The 22,633-nt window shown below is 48.2% G+C and overlaps 1 protein-coding gene across 3 annotated transcripts in view; it reads left to right on the top strand.

Moving 5' to 3' along the window:
• Positions 1-22,633, top strand: part of faap100 (FA core complex associated protein 100) — a 38,438-nt gene that overhangs the window by 5,558 nt on the left and 10,247 nt on the right. For all 3 annotated transcript variants that reach the window (XM_072483472.1, XM_072483473.1, XM_072483474.1), the window contains exons 2-5: positions 2,561-2,679; positions 9,371-10,359; positions 11,467-11,623; positions 11,994-12,817. In XM_072483472.1, coding sequence (XP_072339573.1) covers positions 2,561-2,679; positions 9,371-10,359; positions 11,467-11,623; positions 11,994-12,817 — 2,089 coding nt within the window. The remainder of the gene's footprint in view (positions 1-2,560; positions 2,680-9,370; positions 10,360-11,466; positions 11,624-11,993; positions 12,818-22,633) is intronic.

The following is a 22,633-nucleotide window of genomic DNA, read 5'->3' as shown; positions in this document are numbered from 1 at the left end:
AGATTCCAGCATCTTCCCTACTACCGAAGTTAAGCTCACTGGCCTATAATTATCCGCTTTCTGCCTACCTCCTTTTTTAAACAGTGGTGTCACGTTTGCTAATTTCCAATCCGCCGGGACCACCCCAGAGTCTAGTGAATTTTGGTAAATTATCACTAGTGCATTTGCAATTTCCCTAGCCATCTCTTTTAGCACTCTGGGATGCATTCCATCAGGTCAAGGAGACTTGTCCACCTTTAGCCCCATTAGCTTGCCCATCACTACCTCCTTGGTGATAACAATCCTCTCAAGGTCCTCACCTGTCATAGCCTCATTTCCATCAGTCACTGGCATGTTATTTGTGTCTTCCACTGTGAAGACCGACCCAAAAAACCTGTTCAGTTCCTCAGCCATTTCCTTATCTCCCATTATTAAATCTCCCTTCTCATCCTCTAAAGGACCAATATTTACCTTAGCCACTCTTTTTTGTTTTATATATTTGTCGAAACTTTTACTATCTGTTTTTATATTCTGAGCAAGTTTACTCTCATAATCTATTTTACTCTTCTTTATAGCTTTTTTAGTAGCTTTCTGTTGCCCCCTAAAGATTTCCCAGTCCTCTAGTCTCCCACTGATCTTTGCTACTTTGTATGTTTTTTCCTTCAATTTGATACTCTCCCTTATTTCCTTAGATATCCACGGTCGATTTTCCCTCTTCTCACCGTCCTTCCTTTTTGTTGGTATAAACCTTTGCTGGGCACTGTGAAAAATCACTTGGAAGGTTCTCCACTGGTCCTCAACTGTTTCACCATAAAGTCTTTGCTCCCAGTCTACCTTAGCTAGTTCTTCTCTCATCCCATTGTAATCTCCTTTGTTTAAGCACAAAACTCTAGTGCTTGATTTTACCTTCTCACCCTCCATCTGTATTTTAAAATTCCACCATATTGTGATCTCTCCTTCCGAGAGGATCCCTAACTATGAGATCCTGAATCAATCCTGTCTCATTACACAGGACCAGATCTAGGACCGCTTGTTCCCTCGTACTGGTTCCATTACATACAGTCGCTACGGAAAAACCCGCTGTGGGGAAGGGGAGGGTGTAAAATCACAGGCATCGAGTGAGAAAGCATTGGAATTGGCGGTTATACCTTCCATGGCCAAATGATCTGCTGACACTGTTTAGGCTTCATGAATGAAGAATGAAGTTGCTTGTGATTCAGGTGGTAACACTCTCACCTCTGAATCAGACCGTCGAGTGTTCAAGTCCCGCTCCAAGAATCTGGGCATATATATTTAGGTTGATACTTCAGTGCAGTACTGAGTGCTGCACTATCGGAGGTTCTGTCAGTCAGATGAGACGTTAAACTCAGCTCCAATCTGTCCTCGGGGGAAAAACTAAAAGATCCCATTCACTATGAAAAAGGACAGGGGGGGTCTCCCTGGAAAATGTTTATGCTTCAACTAACTGAAACACATTGGGCGCGATTCTCTGCTCCTGCGCCGGTTCGGAGAATCGCCTGGGTCGCCAAATTTTCTCACGATGCCGGTCCGACGCCCTCTCGCGCGCGATTCACGGAAGCAGCCAGATCGGCACAATCGCGTTTTGCGCAGCGCGGTACAGTGAATCGCCCGAGACAGCCAAAATGGCGATTCACCGGGACCCCAGCGATTCTCAGTGCCGGATGGGCCGAGCGGCCTGCCCAAAACGGCTGGTTCCCCCCGCCGCCGTCCACACCTGGTCGCTGCCGGCGGGAACAGCGCGGGAACGCTGGGGGGGCGGCGAGGGGGGGAATCCTGCACCGGGGGGGGGGGGGGGGGGGGCCCAAATGGGGTCTGGCCCGCGATCGGTGCCCACCGATCGTCGGGCCGGCCTCTCTGAAGGAGGACCTCCTTTCTTCCGCAGCCCCGCAAGATCCGTCAGACATCTTCTTGTGGGGCGGACTCGGAGAGGACGGCAACCACGCATGCGCGGGTGACGCCAGTTATGCAGCACCGGCCGCATCATGTATGCGGCGCCACCTTTATGCGGCGCCAAGGACTGGCGCGCGTAAATGACGCGGCACCGCTCCTAGCCCATTATCGGGCCCTGGATCGGTCGGGATAGGGGCCGTTTTGCGCCGTCGTGAACCTCGACGGCGCGAACACTCTGCCTCCATTTCGGAGAATCCCGCCCATTATCTGGTCATTCATCACTGCTGCCTCACGGTGCTGAGGACCCCGATCCGAGCCCGTGTCTGCGTGGGTCAAACCCCCCACGACACAATGATGTGCAGGGTGGGTGGATTGGCCACGCTAAATTGCCCGTTAATTGGAAAAAAAAAAGAATTGAGTACTCTAAATGTTTTTTTTAAAAATCTGGTCATTCATCACATTGCTGTTTGTGGGGCATTCCAGGGTCCCAAACTTCAAAAAGTACTGAGAATGTGATGCGTGTTATAAAAATTCAAATTCTTTCTTGGGCGAGCTGGCGGAGGGGTGTTGGCCCCTGAAGAACTGTTCCCACAGTAGGGTTCAACTGCTCGAAGAGGGGGAGAGTATTGAAGGGGTTGCTAAATTTTTGACTTGTCTTCTGCATTACTAGATTGTGTACAAGTTACCTAGTTCTGTACGACAAGTGGAAGTGGACAGGAGGAGTGAGCGGTTGTTTGTTCTGAGTGCTAACAGTGGAATATACAGCATACCATTAAACCAGAAAGGCAGGTAAGATGCATTTTGTGCAATATTGTCCTGTTTAAGCAGTAGTAAATGTGCATGTATAATATGTTGCCAAACGGCGGAGCTGAACGAGGCAGAACACAATTGCTATTTGGGCGTACCTCAAAGAGCAATATGTTCAATGTCTGTTGTATATTATGGTACGTTGGGATTTGTGTGATTCTGGAGTCATCTGTAAAATCAACATGCATGCAAACTCCAATATTGTTTATTATCAGCCAATCAAATAATTTCCCAAATGATATGATTTCGTAGGCTCGAGTTTTTTCATTAAATGTTCCTGGCTTTGGAAGCTGTTGGTCATCATGACCGCCCTGCTAATGAAACAAGGCTGAAAAGCAAAGGTATTTGTATATTATAACTCTGATTAATGGTCTGCAGTACATCCATGATCTGCATTGTTCAAGGCACTGTCAGCACATTACTGTATCTTAAGGTATGTCTAATTTACAGTGTATTGCCTCAGGTTGTCTTCTATCGATGGAATTCCTGTATTTTTGCTGTGATGGTATTTCAAACTTAGTGAATGGGTTAAAAAATATAACTGAATTCCATTAAATGTATTGTGCTGGTCTTTGTTTCTCGAGGAACAAAGAGGGTAGAAGTCATGCCTCAGCTCTACAAAAACCTGACAGACCACGCCAAGTTAGAGCAGTTCTGGGCATCACCCCTTAGAAAATGTATCTTGACCTCGGAGACAGTGCAGACTTAACGTTTTAAGTGCGCATAACTTCTGCAGAGTCATACGGACTCAAAACGTTAACTATGCTTCTCTTTCCCAGATGCTGTCAGACCTGCTGAGTTTTTTTTTTCAGCACTTCCTTTTTTTATTAAGACTGTTAAGGGGTATGTGGCGATGGTTATTCGCTGGAGTTAGGCTGAGATTAGTCATGATTTTATTGAACTGCGGAACAGGCTCGAGGGGCTAAGTGGCCTACTGCTGTTCCTTTATCCCTAAGAGCCAAGTGGGAGTGATTATTGAAGATGTTTTCTCTTCAGATTTTGAATGACAATAAATCACTCACGAGCATTGTCCTCTTAATATGAGATTCATGCCTCTTGAGACTTTCTTCTTGAACATGCCCTCAGTGAAAAATGGGTGTATTCATTTATTCATTCCATCGTTTAATTAAAAAAATATGATCACAAGAAAGATAATCACATCCATGTTGGGACTCCTATCATCTGAATGTGTACAGACTGAAACAATTGGTCTCCAACAACGAGCAGCTTGACACCGTTTCCATGGCAGCGTGGTGACTGGTGTGAATCCGTCAGATTCACTGTTGTGTCTGTCACCTCAACTGCTCTGCAATCAGGAAATAATTATTTATTCGAGCAGAGGAGGTTGTATTAAAATTAGCAGAGAAAAAAGTTCCTAACCGGAGGCAAAATTAAATGAGTGGTTAGAATTTGGAATAGGACATCGGATGAGGTGGTGGAAACAGATTCAGTAACAGCTTGCAAAGGTAAATTGGATAAAATACTTGAAGGAGAAGAGATAATAATACTACTAATAATATAATTATATTATTCATAGTAATAATAATAATCTTTATTAGTGTCACAAGTAGGCTTACATTAACACTGCAATGATGTTACTGTGAAAATCCCCGAGTCACCCCACTCCGGCGCCTGTTCAGGTACACTGAGGGAGAATTCAGAATGTCCAATTCACCTAACAAACACGTCTTTCGGGACTTGTGGGAGGAAACCGGAGCACCCGGAGGAAACCCACGAGACATAGGGAGAACGTGCCGACTCCGCACAGACAGTGATCCAAGTGGGAATTGAACCTGGGACCCTGGCGCTGTAAAGCAACAGTGCTAATCACTGTGCTACCATTCCGCCCGATTGCAGATTGTTCTCTGAAAGGGCTATGCAGACACGATGGACTGAATCGCCTTGTGTACTGCACCAGTCCCTGATTCTAAGTTAATTTTGAAATATCTGCAACTTGCTTATCAATGTAAATCGCAGCATTTACCCTCATGCCTGAGGTTGAATCCACTCTAATTCTGCAGCGACTTTACAATTTCTTGAACAAACCGGCATGTTCAACAAAAGTGCCTTCACTGAAGCAGTCAGGCTGTGCCAGTGAAGTACTCAGGTTATTGAGACATTCTCAGGAGACATATATTCTATCCAGGGCCACAGACCATCAAACCATTCAATCCTGAGATGAAAGTTATTAGTTTGCTGACGAGTTGGACTGTTACAGTGGTTGACATGTAGCACTAGATGCTGATCAGAGCACTACAACAAACAGTTGTAGCATAAACCTGTGTCTGCTGAGTCTAATGCAGTGCACAGCAGGATTTTCATCAGTGAAAATGGTTGTTTTGTTGACCAAGGTTCTTGGTTTTTTTTTTTGTCATTAATGAAATTTGGGGCACAATTCCCACAAGGATCGTGAATAAAACTAAAATTTGAAACAAGAAAAGACAGTAGCACAAGTGGCTAGCACTGTGGCTTCACAGCGCCAGGGTCCCAGGTTTGATTCCCCGCTGGGTCACTGTGAGGAGTTTCCACGTTCTCCCCGTGTCTGCATGGATTTACTCCGGGTGCTCTGGTTTCCTCCCACAGTCCAAAGACGTGCAGGTTAGGTGGATTGGCCATGATCAATTGCCCTTAAGTTTCCATAAAGGTTAGGAGGGGTTATTGGGTTACGGGGATAGGGTGGAAGTGAGGGCTTAAGTGGGTCGGTGCAGACTCGATGGGCTGAATAGCCTCTTTCTGCACTGTATGTTCTATGTTTATGTTCTCTGTATGTAAGCCAGGATGTAAAATTATTTAATCAACATTGGTCACGACAGTACAACTGGATGCTGGAAATGGACAGATGAATATAGTATAACTTGCCTGTCCAACCTAATTTATTGCGGCTCTCAATGTTTGTGACCTTGGGAAATGTGTGAGAAAGGAAACAAAACTTATAGGACGAGATTCTACAGTCGCCGACGGCAAAATCGAGTTTGGCGATCGGCCGGAGAATACCAGGTTTACGAACAAATCGGGGGCGTCGCTGCTTTTGCGATGTGCCGCCCCCTCCAAAGGGAGTACGGCACGCGCCGTATCGACGGCCTCAGGACGTTGTCTGAGGCCCACCCCCCGATGCTCTGCCCCGGACCGACCAAGTTCCCGACGGCGTCGGTCGTGTATGGTATCATCCGGCGGGAGCTCGGCGTGGCGGCTGCGGACTCAGTCCAGCGTCGCCACAGTCGGGGGAGGGCCGATCCACGGGCAGGGGCGACTTTGACAGGGGCTGGGGTCACTGTTGGGGGGTGGTCCGGGACTCGTGAGCCGGCCATAGAGGGGGGCACTATTTTGCGGGCCGGGTCCGCGAGAGGCCGGCGCCATGTTGCAGGGCGCGGCCGCTGTAGGCCGCCCCCGTGCGCATGCGCGGCCACGGACCCAGCAGTTCTCTGGCCCGTATCGGCAGCTAGAGCTGAGTGTTTGCTACCTGTATGCTAACCCCAGCCAAATGGAGGATCGGTAGCGTTTTACGCCGAATATTCGGTCGCAAAACGCCACTGTTCCCACGCCAGTATGGGGGCATAACCTCAAAATCGGAGAATCCAGCCCATAATTTTTTATTTGTTTTTAAAGTTTTTAAAAATTAATTTAGTGTACCCAATTATTATTTTTTTCCAATTAAGGGGCAATTTAGCGTGGCCAATCCACCTAATCTGCACATCTTTGGATTGTGGGGGTGAAACCCACGCAAACACGGGAAGAATGTGCAAACTCCACACGGACAGTGACCCAGGGCCGGGATTCGAACCCGGGTCCTCAGCGCCGTAGTCCCAGTGCTAACCACTGCACCACATGCCGCCCCTCAGCCTACAATTTCTGAGATGTAAATGTGTAAAAACAAATCTGTAAAGACAGGTGAAAACATGAAAGAGATAAAGTTTCTGATGTTTTTTCCAAACATTTTTGAACATGTCTGAGTAAAAGGAAGCCAACGAACAGAATAAGATTGTGATGTGAACAGCAGAGAGCCAGAAACTGAAATGGCTTTAAAAGCAATCTTGCAGATGTACCGTTCTGTTTCACGTTGGAGGAATATTTTCTGTGCTGAACAAAAGCTGTACCGTAAAATATTTACCAGCTGCAGCCTGCTAGCTGTTGCACGCCAGCTGCCTCCAAACAGGAATCTCGGTCTAGACTGCCATTTAATGCCCAGACGTTCCCTTGGGTGTAGGTTTCTCAGTATCAGCTCAATCACCTCGTGAGAGTAAAGAAACATGGCGGGGGAGGGATTTACTTCAGCCACTGAGCGAAATTCCCATCTGGTTGACAAGGGAGCTGGATCTGTCTGAAACCTGATTGGTAAAGGGAAGAAAATGAACAGCTTTAATCTGAATTTGCAGCTGCCACCCTGGGCTGATTCTCCATTGCCTTCCACTTGGGGCTGGTTCTGAAACTGGACAGGTTGCATGCTGGGACTCGACAGTGGGCCGAGTCACAACCTGAGGGCGGTCATTTCCTTTGCTGTTGATGGAAATTCATGGGAAATTCAAGCGCGTCATAATTAGAGAAGTCATTTGTTAACCATTCAGCCCCCCCCCCCCCCCATTACCTGCTGGCCTTTAATTTCTCCCCCTGGACCCGTTGAGGAATCCATCGTTGTCCCTCATAAGCAGCAATCCCAGATGTTACACCCATCTCTCTCGCCGACCTTCTTGCCCAATGTATTCTCAGAAGCTGATCTTGCCAATCTTCTTAACCTGCTTAGCCCTCCCACCATCACGTCTTTGAACTCTGACCATGGATCATTACTCACCCCTCTTCACATTTCCCTCTAGAATGTCGGTTGACTAATTAAAAGGCCCCTGCTGTCCGCAACCTTGTTGTGGACAATTGCATTTACATCTTTTCTTTGACTGTAGCTTGCCTCTTTCTCTAAAACCACTTTGGCTAACTATCTACCACCAACCCCACTCAAACCATGATGGTCACATGGTGGTCCTTTTCACCAAGTCACACCTCGAGTTCTTACTCCTTGGTATCCTCCCCTTCTTTGAGATCCTCACCTTGTTCTACCCTGCTCATCTGACCTTTTAAAATATTTGTTGTCCAGTTCAGTTGAGATCACCCATTCAGTTGCTTTTGTTGATCCTTTGAATCACCAGTTTCTCTGACCCTGGCAACTTGTGCAACCCCTCCTTCCTTTTCTTCACCATTGGCAGTCACCCATGCTTCGCGATTTACATGTAGGCCCATGTTCGTCTATCTCTCCTTTTACGATCCTTCTTAAATCTCCCCACTTTAACCCAGCTTTGGGGTGATGCTGCCAATATCTCTTTTGACTCAGCATCCACTTTGGTACCTTGAACCTCTGTGAAGCACCTTGAGGCACTTGTCTATGTTAAAGGCACTAGATAAAGGCAATTGGCTGTTTTTGTGTCATTTTATCAAAGTTAACAGACTGGAGGGTAAATCAAGCTACACAGGACAATTGTAAAAGGTTGATGTGCTCTGTCATGTCATGTCAGGGGAGACGATGGTGTTGTGGTATTGTCACTGGGCTGATGAGTCAGAGACCCAGGGTAATTCTCTGGGGACCTGGGTTCAAATCCCACCAAGGCAAATGGTGAAATTAGAATGCAGGAACCTAATGACAACAGTGAAACCATTGTTGATTGTTGTAAAAACCCATCTGGTTCACTAATGCCCTTGGGAAGGAAATCTGTCATGCTTACGTGGTCCTACATACATTTGACTCCAGATCCACAGCAATGTGGTTGACTTGTAAATGCAATGATGGTCAACAAATGTTTACAAATTATTATTAACAAATTATTATTATTAAATGCTGGCCAGTGATACATTAACCCGACTATAGGCAGTCAATGAATTGAAAACAAAATGCCACATTAAACATTGAGACATAGAAAATAGGAACATGAGGAAGCCATTCGGCCCATCGAGCCTGCTCCACCATTCATTATGATCATGGCTGATCATTCAACTCAGTAACCTGTTCCTGCTTTCTCCTCCCCCATATTGATTATTTTAGCCCCAAGAGCTATATCTAACTCCTTCTTGAAAACATACAAAACTTTTTGGCCTGAACTGCTTTCTGTGTAGCGACTGCTACAGGCTCACCACTCTCTAGGTGAAGAAATTACTCCTCATCTTACGGTCTAAATGGTTTACCCCATACTTTAGACTGTGACCCATGATTCTGGACTCCCCCGCTTTCAGAATTGCGATAATCACAAGAGGTAGAAAAAAATTAGACCTGTATGCAAAGCAAAAACAGCAGAAATATATCCTGGACCAACCATTATGCCCTCATGTTTCCAAGGCCTCATCAGTTCAGACAGGTTGCTGATACCATTCCCACAGCTGAGTACTTCCAACAATGCTGAGCCATATAATGGATTCCTTTTCACTCCCTAGCTTTCCTGTATTTACATAGTGTATTCTGCAAGATCACAGACTCTCCTGACTTTTTCTATGCGAATGCTCCATTGTCCATAGTCATTATCTAGCAATTTGAACTGGAAAGCCCCCTGTAATATGGATGCATTTTCCAAATTGTGACACTTGGCAAGATTTTGATATGTCCACAACATGTCCCAGGATTTGTAGCTGATTTTATCTGTATATGTCCTGTAGAGAGTAGTTATGCAGTTTCTTTTCTTTCCCCTCCCTCTTCTTGCAGCGTTATTGAAAAGACAGGAGTTCGGGAGTCGCTCCTCGATGCATCCCAAGCGGGAAGTAGCCATGGAAGTCGCATGCCTCGTGTCTGTGTTGTCAGTGATGAAAGATGTATCATCAGGGACTCTGCAATCTGCTCCTTTGTTGTGTCAGATGATGTTGTCGTGACAGTCGCTAGCGAGGGTCAGTCATGGAGGATGAGCTTCCTCACACTCCCACCTGTAGGCTGTGAGGCTCAGCTGTGCAGAAAGATCGAAGACGTAGATTTTGCTTTGCATCCCAATATAACATGTTGTGAAAAATCTCCCAGATCGAATCACCCGCCAGTGCTATGTTGCATTTACCCTCAGACATTGAAGGATTCTGAGGCATGCTCAAGGGGTGACGATCACCTCCGTGTGGAACCATCCCTTTTCAGTCTACTCTTCAGTGTTGATGCCAACATGCTGAACTCGCCCATCGTCCTTTGCGGGCTGCCAGATGGGCAGGTTTGCTTCGTGCCAATGAAATACGGCAGATCTGAGGCCGGAGGTCATGTACCACGAATGACGGTGTTGTACCACCTGGAACAGCCAGTGGTTTTTATTGGAGGGGTGATGATAAAACCGGAGAGGGATGGTGATCAGGGACACCAGTTGTCAACAGACAAACCACTGATTGCTGACGGTATTGTGGTGATCGGAAAAGGTGGCAAAGTGGTGATTATCAAGGCCAGTCTTCAGCTGGAGATGTGGCTTCCCGACTTCATCCAGTATCATCTTCGAGGGCCCATCGTCAGTGCCTGTTGCCTCACTAGCACCCTTTACTACAGCACTCGCTGGGATTTCTTCAGCGTTGAGCTTGTACAAAGGGATCCATCGTTTGGAGTCATGGGGAGGACAGCAGATGAAAGCAACGACCAAACGGATGGTGTTCTGCCCTCCGTCCTTACACCCATCAGTCTGAACACCTGTGGGGTTGTAGCTGTTTCCAAACCCTCACTGACAGCCAAAGGTAATAATCTATCTGCATCCTAAGCCAGGACTCTGCTTTCGGATGAAAGGGCATCGACCTGAAACATTCGCCCTGTTTCTCTCTCCCCAGACGCTGCCTGACCTGCTGAGTATTTCCAGCATTTTCTGTATGAAACTGGCCAGAGTGTGGGATCTGAGCAAAACTGAGTAAACTGTTTGTAGGCACCACTCTGTTGAGACACGCTGGCGATATAGATTCCTGACAGTAGTACAGGCAAACATTTAACAGCAATTGTGTTCGTGCAAAAGTACTTTTACTCCTAAATCCCTATTAAAGGAAACAATAATAATAATAATCGCTTATTGTCACAAGTAGGCTTCAATGAAGTTACAGTGAAAAACCCTTTAGAATTCCTCCGAACCCCTTGTACTAAAGTTTTCCCATCTTGGCTCCTGCTGCTTTAGCATCCAGGATCAGTAGAGATGGAAATCTGCATTAGTCCCCGAGGACCCCTTCCTGATGTCAGCCAAGCGATTCTGTGGTCATGCGCTAAGTATGCAGACTGAAAATGAAGGGAGGGAGGGGTCTGAAAGTTTACATTGCAAACAATTCACCCTGTTCTTTAACATTTAAATTTATTCATCCTGTTGTGGGGCTGGTGGGGGGGAGGAGAGGGATTGATCCTATTAACCACGATCGCAATCTTGTAAAGGCCCATTGTAATGATTTCTCAGTAAGTATTCCTTGCACTGCTGTGCAACTCCCTCACCACAAGAGCTGCCACTGAATCTGGGGAGGATGATATCTGGACTCTGTATTGTTCTAACTTAGCTGGTAAAAAATAATACATCTCTAGGGAGTGAAAATATTTTTTGGTATGTGTCATATTGTTGTATTAACACTCCGACCACAATTTCTTTGGTGTGTTTTCTAAAGAGAGGAAAGTGTGCTTGATAAAGGCACCTGCATTTTCTCTCCATTTGAATGTTCCGATTCTGAACCCTGACTCAGGTGGCAAGATCAGGCGAGCTTCAGAACCCTGACTGCTGCCGAGACAGCTATTGGGAATCAGAGACTGGGATGTAGGTGGGCTGAAATGGATGATGTCAGGTTTCCCCTTTGTTCACAACTTGTGTTCTTAACCAGGTGATGTCGACGTAGTCGCGCTGACTGAAAAAGGCAAGGTGATGGTGTGTACTTTGCCTCACAATTTGACAGCAGCCCAGAGCATGGACCTCAAGGCAACTAGTGCAGGACAACGCATTAAGGATCTTCTCTCTGGGATTGGCAGTGTCTCCGACAGGTAGGAGGACAGTGCTTAAGTTTTGTTGATGCGCTGCCTGGTTTAATACTGGGACAGGCAGACCACTTGTTCACAGCAGTGAGGATGCTGCTGTCGGTGACAGTGCTCCTGGTTTAAAATGAGGTTGCTGCTCCTGATTAGAAAGTGTGAACAGTGGTGATCGACCATATTGGGTTCTGCTGTTACCCCATTCATGGTTAGATAGCCTGCTGCCCACCACTGACTAAGCTTACGTATGAAGAATGGCTTCTTAGATCATACGCTGTCATGAAACACTCTTTCCCAGCATAAACCAGCACCTGTAGGGGAGGAGGAGAGACAATCGGCAGCAGCAAACAAAATTCACTGTCATTTTTGTTTTGGTCCCCAGAATCTCGTCCTTGAAGTGTGTCATGAAGCAGAAAGACAAGGCTTTGAAAGAACTGAACCAGGACTTCAACATATGCTGTGCGCTGCTGTCCAACTGGGAAAGCCAGGGGAAAGGAATGGTGCCCTCCAACCAACCAATCAGCTGCCGCGTCACTGCAAGGTGGAACCGTTTACTGCTGCAGGATTTGCTAGTTGTTTCCTGCATTTTGGAGAACCTCAGTGATTGGCCATTGGAACGCAGGTGGTCTCTTTGTGTGAGACTCGTTATCCAGACATCTGCCTTGACCGAAGCCTCGGACAGTACAACCTTTACTTATAGTTTCCCCATCAGCGAACTTGGGCCTGGGAAGAAGATGGAGGTGACTGCCCCATTGAACTCTGAGAGTGATAGCTTTCTCGCGCTTCCTGTGTCGGTTCACAGCTTTCTCTATTATAGTTTGAACAGCATTTTGCCTGGGAGTGCCAGTGAACTGCCTTTCTCTCGTAGTTCCGTGCTGTCACCTGGTCTTTCAGAAAGTGATGGAATTTGCCTGCCTCTAAACACACACGTCATTGATTTGTTAGATTGCTTGCACATTCATGGAGGAGGAGCAACTGAAATGGTGTCAGCCCTGAATAACAACTACAAAGCTAGCACATCAGACCCATTGGAGATATTTCTACAGTCCGCTATGTGCTCTGGCGTTAATGATATTAAAGGCAGTGAAAGGTTGAAAGGGTCTTTCAGTGTTCCAGGTGGTGAAAATGCAACTAAAGGACCATTTTCAGCCTCCATCAAGTTGTCCTCTGACCTGGTGAAGATTGCTGTGAAAGATTTGGGTACAGGTGCGGAAGCTTTATTTACGAATGATGAGCTGTGTGCTATAAACGTGTAAATCTGAGATGTTCTCCGCTTGGTTTGATTTCTGGATCTCCTGCTGGGTGGCACCACCGCCGCCTGTGCCAAGGCCTTTGCCGCCCCATGCCAAGACCGTTGCTGTCCTGCCCCTGCTAAGCTTGTTACCAGATGACGCAGAGGAATGACTGGTGCACAGAATTTCCCAGTGTGCAATCTGACCACTGTTTGGCGCTTCCTTTTAAGGACTCCGCTGTGAATGGTTTGTTTTGTAGGCATTACCAATGTGAAGCTTTTTGAGGTATATTTTGACTACGTGACAGTGGAAGAGGTGTGATGGTGAATTGACAGCACGTTGTACACCCCAGTGGAAATAGAAATCGGCGGAGAGGTAAAATGGCTGACAATTTCATCATCACACAAAGTCAAAATCTTCCCTCCCCTACCACCCCCATTGGTTTGATCTTCTCCATCATTTCTGCTGTTTGAGACAGTGAGGTTAGTTCCAGGTTTAGGTATTGTCCTCTTGTCCGTGCTATAGTAAAGGAAGCAAGCCAAAGTGAGTTCAGTTATGTTGAATGTCAAGAGAGTAAGACAAGGATGGATGGTCTTTACTTTAATGTTAGCAGTGTGATAGGTAAGACTGGTGAGTCAAGGACGTGGATTGACACATGGAATTGTGACATTGTTGCCATCGTCAAGACATGGTTAAGGGAAGGGCAGGACTGACAACTTAACATTCCAAGGTATAGGATCTTCAGGCGAGACAGAGGAGGGTGTAAAAAGGGAGGTGATGTTGCACTATTAATTAAGGAATCAATTACTGCAATGAGGAGAGATGATATCTTGGAAGGGTCTTCAAACAAGGCTTTATGGATAGAAATTGGGAATAAAAATGGGGCAGCCACATTACTGGGAGTGTATTATAGGACCCCAAAGAGTCAGTGGGAAATAGAGGAGTAGATATGTAGACAATTTACCGAGGTGTTTTAATAATAATAATCGGGTAATTAATACTGGGGGATTTCAACTTCCCCAACAAAAGTTGGGATAGTCACAGTGTAAAGGGTTTAAAGGGACCTAATTTCTTGAGATGTATTTGCGTATTTTTTTATATCATTATGTAGAAGGCCCAACAAAACCTGGAGCTGTGCTGGACCTGGTTCTGGGGAACAAAGCCAGACAAGTGTTCAATGTGTCAGTGGGGGAACATTGTAGCGAGAGCGACCACAACACAGTACGGTTCAAGTTTGTTATGGACCTGCAGAAGATGGTTTCGGATTGGGGCAATGCAGATTTTACAACAATAAGGCTGGATCTGGCCAAAGTTGACTGGGAACAGCTTCTTGTGGAAAATCTACAGTGGAGCAATGGAGGACAGTCAGAAAGGAAATAGGGAGAGTACAGATCCAACATGTTCGCTAGAGGGGGAAATGTAGGAGCAATAAGTTTAGGGAACCCTGGATGACTCGGACAATCCAGGACTGGATAAGGAGGGACTGAAAGGCTTTTAGCAAGTCCAAAGAGAGAAATTCAACCGCAGCTCTAGAGCAATATAGGAAGTGTAAGAGGGGACTCAAGAAAGCGATAAGAAGAGCAAAAAGGAGGCCTGAAAAAGGACTTGTGAATAAGATAGGGAGAGCCCTAAGATATCCTATAAATGCATTAAGAGGAAGAGGTTTACTAGGGAAAAAGTAGGGTCCATTAGAGACCAAGTGGCAATCTGTGTGTGAAGCCACAGGACATTGCTGGGATGTTAAATGAATACTTTTCATACAGAATTCAGGAAATGGGACTGTAAGAACCTTGAACAGCTTGGCATAGGAAGTGAGGAGGTATTGGAGACTTTGATGGGCTTGAAAATAGTCAAATACCCAGGCCCGGATGAATTTCATCCCAGGCTTCTATGGGAGGCGAGGCAGGAAATTGAAGAGGTTCTGACACAAGTTTTTAATTCCTCTCTGGCCACGGAGGACTGGAGACTGGAGAATGTTGTTCCACCTTTTCAAGAAGGGTGGTGAGATAAACCAGGGAATTACAGGCCAGAGAGTCTCACGCCAGTGGTAGGGAAACTATTGGAGGAAATTCTGAAGGAGAGAATTAATTTTCACTTGGAAAGGCATGGGTTGATTAGGGATTGTCAGCTTGGCTTTGTCAGAGGGAGGTCATGCCTAACAAATCTGATATAATTTTTTGATAAAGTGACCAAGTGTGTGGATGAAGGAAGTGCAATTTATGTAGTTTATATGGATTTTAACAAAGTTTTTGACAAGGCCTCACAAGGACCTTTCCTGCGCTGTACGATTCTATGACTCTCTTCAATTATTTGAATGTATGTGTACACTTACAGCAGGGATTGCGTAGGACAACACCCCCATCGCTGAGATCAGTTGGCATTTGCTACAGGTCAGAAATGGACTGTTGTCCCTGGGTCACTGTCCGTGTGGAGTTTGCACGTTCTCCCTATGTCTGCGTGGGTTTCACGCCCACAATGTGCAGGATAGGTGGATTGGCCACGCTAAATTGTTTCTTAGTTGGAAAAACTAATTGGGCACTCTAAATTTATTTTTAAAAAAGAAAAAAAAAAGGAATGGACTGTTGTCTCAGTAGAAGTATATCAGAGATACAGAGGAGATTGGTGGTCGGTACTGTGCCTTGTTGCGGTTGCGAATTGTGCACCAGGGCAGCTGACTGCCATCTGCCATGTTATCTTTGTACTTTGGGCATGAAACATTGAGGAATAAATGACTTTCCCTTGGCGCTGCTTTGTGGCCCTTCTGGCACTTCTTTGTGAGGAAGTTTCTGGAACTTTCTTGGGGATGAAGCATGAAAAAACACCCATGAGCATGTTGACTGACTGCAGTCGTTACCAGATGTTGCAGCTGATTTTTTTTTATTATTGTCGGAGGGTTTTAGTTTTGAGGGGCTGTTTTGTCATTCGGGTTTGAGCAAGATATAATGGTCTGATTGAAAAACAGGAAGCAGGCTGATCACACATTTTGGCGCTTCCAACTTCAGTTGCGCCTGGAGAGTACGTATGGTTGCCAACTCTAGTTGGATGCATTCCTGGAGCTTTTATCACTTGACCTCCCTCTGTCCGCCACCCCACCCAGTCAAAAGAGACTGTTTCCATCTCCCAGTGTTTAAAAAACTAATGTTTAAAGAATGTTGGGGTAAGAGGGAGGTCCCCAATCTTTCTCCAGGGTTACTCAAAGCAGCTTCCAAGAGGTTCACCTTTAATCCCCAGGACACTAAGGCAGGTTGGTGACCCAAACGAGCATTTTGAGTGGTACGGACTCAGAGTAAAGTGTTAGTTGTTCTAGAGGCCATGAGCTAAACGACTCGCATAAAAAATGTGGTGGCTTCAGTACTCTTCCTGCTTAGTATAATGGTGCCAATACAATAAATTAGCCTAGGATTAGTTACATTAACCTAGTAAATGTAAATGTTCAGTAAACCTTAAGGATGGGGGGGAGGGGTGATTAATAATAAAAGCAAAATACTGCAGAAAATCTGAAATAAACACTGAAAATACTGCAGAGAAATCATCAGAATTGGCAGCAGCTGTGCAGAGCGAAAGAAAAATTAATGCTGAGTCCAATGAGACTCTTTAGAAGAGTGAGAGGAAAGCTTAGTGGAGTTGAGACAGCTAGTCTCACTTTAATATGCAGCTTCCTGAGGTACCCGAGGCATTGGGATCTATCCCCTTCGCCACGGAGACCTTGGCTGAGCGCCGTTCAGAACTGGTCTCCACAAATGGGGGCCGGATGGAACGGCACTCGTGGGGGTCTGCCAGGGGCATCAGAGGCCACCAGGTGCGTGCCCTTTATAGCATTGTGTTTCTCGGCGCTGTGAGTTAAACACGCTTGCTATATGGGGCTTTGTTCCCATTTAGTTAAATCCCGCCCTAAAGCTTTGGCCCTAGAGGAGGTGTTAATAGCAGAATAAAGGACAGCACTGTCTGAAAGCAAAATAGCATTGCGTCTTAATAGCAGAGCAAGGGGTCAGAACTGTCTGAAAGGAAAAACATGCGAACAAGATACAGACTGGCACTTGTGAGGGGCTGCGGGGAAAAAAATGAAAATGGAGAAGAGAGGTCATGGCCTGAAGTTGTCAAACTCCAGGGGCGGGATTCTCCGACCCCCCGCCGGGTAGGGGTGAATCCCGGCCCATGTTTAATTGGAAGATGAGATGCTGCTCCTCCATCTTAAGTTGGGTTTCACTGGAAAATTGTAGCAGTTGAGGACTTGAGGCGGGCAGGTGGTGGTGGTCTTGGTCAGCACGGTAGCACAGTGGGTAGCACTGTTGCTTCGCAGCTCCAGCGCCCCAGGTTCGATTCCCGGCTTGGGTCACTGTCTGTGTGGAGTCTGCAAGGTCTCCCTGTGTCTGCGTGGGTTTTCTCCGGGTGCTCCGGTTTCCTCCCACAAGTCCCGAAAGACAAACTGTTAGGTAATTTGGACATTCTGAACTCTTCCTCTGTTACCCGAACAGGCGCCGGAATGTGGCGATGAGGGGCTTTTCACAGTAACTTCATTGCAGTGATAATGTAAGCCTACTTGTGACAATAAAGATTATTATTATTGAGTAACTGACAAAGGCGACCAGGACCCACAGTGCATAGAACAAACTTTAAAAAAAAAACATTTTTTTATTAAGGTTTTCACAGAATATCAGTAACAAAATGACAAAGGAACCCAACAGGGTTAAGTACAAAACAAGTCCAAAAAAAGCAACCCTCCATAAACAAAAACAAAAATAAAGTAAACCCCCCCCCCCCCCCCCGAGTTGCTGCTGCCATTGACCAATGTCTACCGTTCTGCCAGGAAGTCTAAGAACGGTTGCCACCGCCTAAAGAACCCTTGTACCGACCCTCTCAAGGCGAATTTCACCCTCTCCAACTTAATAAACCCCACCATATCGTTGATCCAGGATCCAACGCTTGGGGGCCTCGCATCCTTCCACTGAAGAAGAATCCTCCGCCGGGCTACCAGGGACGCAAAGGCCAGAATACCGGCCTCTTTCGCCTCCTGCACTCCCGACTCCTCTGCCACCCCAAATATTGCGAGCCCCCAGCACGGCTTGACCCTGGAAGCTACCACCCTCGACACCGTCCTCGCTACATCCCTCCAAAATTCCTCCAGTGCTGGGCATGCCCAGAACATATGGGTGTGATTCGCTGGGCTCCCCAAGCACCTAACACACCTGTCCTCGCCCCCAAAGAACCGGCTCATCCTTGTCCCGGTCATGTGTGCCCTGTGCAGCTCTTTAAACTGTATGAGGCTGAGTCTCACGCACGAAGAGGAAGAGTTCACCCTCCCTAGGGCATCTGCCCACGTCCCTTCCTCGATCTCCTCTCCCAACTCCTCCTCCCACTTACCTTTCACCTCCACCACCGAGGCCTCCTCCTCCTCCTGCATCACCTGGTAAGTATCCGAGATCTTCCCCACTCACACCCACCCCCCCGAGAGCACCCTGTCCTGTACTGTGCGTGGCAGCAGCCACGGGAATTCCACCACCTGCCGCCTGGCAAACGCCCTTACCTGTAAGTACCTGAAGGTATTCCCCGGGGGGAGCCCATACCTCTCCTCCAGCTCACCCTGGCTCGCAAACTTCCCGTCCACAAACAGGTCTCCCAACCTTCGTATCCATGCCCTGTGCCACCCTGAAAACCCTCCATCTGTTCTCCCTGGAACGAACCGGTGGTTCCCCCGTATTGGGGTCCACACCGAGGCCCCAACTTCCTCCCTGTGCCACCTCCACTGCCCCCAGATTTTGAGGGCAGCCGCCACTACCGGGCTCGTGGTATACCTCCTTGAAGGGAGCGGCAGCGGCGCCGTTGCCAGCGCCCCCAGACTCGTACCCACACAAGACGCCGTCTCCAGCCTCTTCCATGCAGCCCCCTCCATCACCCACTTGCGCACCATCATCGCATTGGCGGCCCAGTAGTACTCACAGAGGTTGGGCAGCGCCAGCCCCCCCCTATCTCTACTCCGCTCCAGGAACACCCTTCTCACCCTCGGAGTCACTCGCGCCCACACAAACTCCATTATGCTCCTGTTGACCCGCTTAAAAAATGCCTTCGGGATAAACACGGGGAGGCACTGGAACAGGAACAAAAACCTTGGGAGCACCGTCATTTTGACTGACTGCACCCTACCCGCCAAGGTCAGCGGCAACACATCCCACCTCTTGAACTCCTCCTCCATTTGCCACCAGCCTTGTGAAATTAAGCCTATGCAGGTATAGGCTTATCCAGCTCCTGGCCACCTGGACCCCCAGATACCTGAAGCTCCTCTCCGCCCTTTTTAGTGGGAGCTCACCAATCCCCCTCTCCTGGTCCCCTGGGTGAACCACGAACAGCTCGCTCTTCCCCATGTTGAGCTTGTACCCTGAGAAATCCCCGAATTCCCTGAGGATCCTCATTATCTCCGGCATTCCCCCCACTGGGTCCGCCACATATAGCAGCAAGTCGTCCGCATGGAGCGACACCCTATGCTCCTCCCCACCCCGCACCAACTCCCTCCAGTTCCTCGACTCCCTCAGTGCCACAGCCAGGGGTTCAATCGCCAGTGCGAAGAGCGGGGGGACAGGGGACACCCCTGTCTCGTCCCTCGGTGCAACCGAAAGTACTCAGACCTCCTCCTGTTCGTGGCCACACTCGCCATCGGGACCTCATACAACAACCTAATCCACCTGACAAACCCCTCCCCAAACCCCAACCTCTTCAGCACCTCCCACAGGTACCCCCACTCTACCCTATCGAAGGCTTTCTCAGCGTCCATCGCCACCACTATCTCCGCCTCCCCCTCCCTCGCCGGCATCATGATAACGTTCAGAAGTCTCCGCACATTCGCGTTCAACTGCCTCCCCTTCACGAACCCCGTCTGGCCTTCGTGGATGACCTGCGGCACACAATCCTCAATCCTCGTGGCTAAGACCTTCGCCAGCACCTTGGCATCTACGTTTAGCAACGAAATCGGCCTGTAAGACCCACACTGCAGGGGATCCTTGTCCCGCTTCAGGATCAAGGAGATCAGTGCCCGGGACATCATCGGGGCCAAAGCCCCCCCCCTCCCTTGCCTCATTGAAGGTCCTAACTAGCAACGGGCCCAACAGGTCCATATATTTTTTATAGAATTCGACCGGGAAACCGTCCGGCCCCGGTGCCTTCCCCGCCTGCATGCTCCCTATCCCTTTGGTCAGCTCCTCCAGCCCAATCGGGGCCCCCAATCCCGCCACCAGTCCCTCCTCCACCTTCGGAAACCTCAATTGGTCCAGAAAGTGGTCCATCCCTCCCTCCTCCAGTGGGGGCTCGGACCTCATAAAAGTCCCTGAAGACCCCATTGATGCCAACCCCACTCCGCGCGACACTCCCTCCCCTGTCTTTAACTCCCCCGATCTCCCTAGCTGCGTCCCGCTTCCGAAGCTGATGCGCCAGCATCCGGCTTGCCTTTTCCCCATACTCATAAATCACCCCCTGGGCCTTCCTCCACTGCACCTCCGCCTTCCTGGTGGTCACCAGGTCGAATTCGGCCTGGAGGCTGCGCCTCTTCCTCAACAGTCCTTCCTCAGGCACCTCCGGATACCTCCTGTCTACCCTCACCATCTCCCCCACCAGCCTCTCCCTCTCCCTCTGCTCCCTCCTCTCTTTGTGGGCCCTAATGGAGATCAGCTCTCCCTTAACCACCTCCTTCAGCGCCTCCCATACCATCCCCACTCGGACCTCCCTGTTATCGTTGGCCTCCAGGCATCTCTCTGTACTTCCTCGGACCCACTCGCTCACCTCCTCGTCTGCCAACAGCCCCACCTCCAAGCGCCACAACGGGCCTTGCAAATCTCCAAGGGTCCACCCTTCCCATCTGGTCCATAAACCCCCTCAACACCTTAGCCGCCGCCGGCTTCCTACCCGTCCTAGACCTGGAGCGATCCAGTGCCGGATCCAACACCGTGTTAAAGTCTCCCCCATTATCAGGCCCCCCACTTCCAAGTCTGGGATCTGACCCAACATGCGCCGCATAAAACCCGCATCGTCCCAGTTCGGGGCATACACATTGACCAGTACCACTCACCTGCTGCTACTCTCCTTGGCCCACCTGAGCACACACTCCCGATCAGCGAACCGATGAAACCGCACCAGCACCGCCCGCGGAGGCTCGTTAGCCCTGGGCCTCCTCGCCAGCACTCTATGGGTCCCTTCCAGCTCCAGGGGCCCCTGGAAGGACCCCGCTCCTATCAGCGAGTTCAACATGGTGACCACATAGTCCCCCATGTCCGGCCCCTCCAGCCCTTCCGGGAGGCCCAGAATCCGCAAGTTCTTCCGCCTTGACCGATTCTCCATCTCCTCGAACCGCTCCTGCCATTTCTTGTGGAGCGCCTCGTGCGCCTCCACCTTTACCGCCAGGACTAAGATCTCGTCCTCATTGTCAGAGATCTTTTGTCGGGCCTTGCGGATCGCCACCCCCTGGGCCGTCTGTGTCTCCAGCAGCTTATCGATATAAGACTTCATCGGCTCAAGCAGGTCCGCTTTAATCTCCCTAAAGCAGCGCTGGATAACCTCCTGTTGCTCCTGCACCCACTGCATCCACGCTGCCTGGTCTCCGCCCGCTGCCATTTTGTTCTTCTTCCCTCGCACCTTCTTCGGGTCCACCACCGCTTTTTTAGTCGCCCCGCTCCTGGTAAAAGCCATATACTGTCAGGGAACTATTGTACTCTCCTTCCCACAGCGGGAAACGTCGAAAAAAATTCCGTTGGGAGCCCTGAAAAGAGCCCAAAAGTCCGTTTTTTCAGGAGCTGCCGAATGTGCGACTTAGCTCCGCATAGCCGCAACCGGAAGTCCGCATTGAACAAACTCTGATGATCACTGTGACTGCACAGGTGGATGATGTGAGGTGTTTTGCTCAGCTTTAATACCTATGGTGGAGATAGTGTCCATTTAAAATGTTTTCGGCTCCACACAACACGCCTCAAGGGCTAGGTTCAATTGGGGGTGGGCTAATGTGTTTCAGAAGAGGCAGTTTATTAGAATAAGAGGGACAGATCTCTTTATATTAAAAACAGCTAAGTTGCTACCATTTTGTATGTGATGCTATCTCTCTCCTCCCACATCCCCAAATAAATGATTTTGATTGTAGGAGGTGAGCAGTGCATTGTGTTACTGTATTGGAGCCTGTCTCTCTCACTGTGTTCATACCTAAAGTCAAAATGTGCATGCTTGAACAAGCAAGACCAAGAAATGATCAGTCTCAATTTGGCATAAAAAGGGCTTCAAGCTGGTCCTAATTTTCATTGCCAGACAGGCAGAGACTGCAGTCTTTCCAAGTCCTACAGTCCTGTTTCTGCCAATGGATCTACCCGAGATTGAAGTCTGACACTTTATTGTTGCAGCGTTGAAGTTGCTGCTAACTTGGGGAATGTGCTACAGGAATCTATGAGTGGGATCTGTGTGCTGCCGTGCTGGAATATTACTTTCCACTTGTCTTTTGGATCTAGGACTGATATTACTGCAGGTACCTACTTAAAATGGAAGAGACAGATCCCAAACCACGATTTGGTCCATTACCCTGAAAATAGTTTCCTGCTTTGAATCTAATGTTTTTGTTTTGTAGTTCGTGGTTTGGCCTGGATTGGAAAATGCTAAGTTGCGTGGAAAGGTTGGATAGGCTAGGATTGTTTACTTTGCAACAGAGGAGGTTGAGGGGAGACCGAATTGAAGGGCATAAAATTCTGAAGTGTCCAGATAAGAGTGGATAGGGAGGTGTTATTCCCCTTGGTTGAAGGATCCATAACAAGGAACATAGGTTTTAAGG

This window comes from Scyliorhinus torazame, chromosome 18 (genome assembly GCF_047496885.1).
Source record: "Scyliorhinus torazame isolate Kashiwa2021f chromosome 18, sScyTor2.1, whole genome shotgun sequence".
Taxonomy (NCBI): Eukaryota; Metazoa; Chordata; class Chondrichthyes; order Carcharhiniformes; family Scyliorhinidae; genus Scyliorhinus; species Scyliorhinus torazame.
This window is presented reverse-complemented; position numbering and strand designations above follow the sequence as displayed.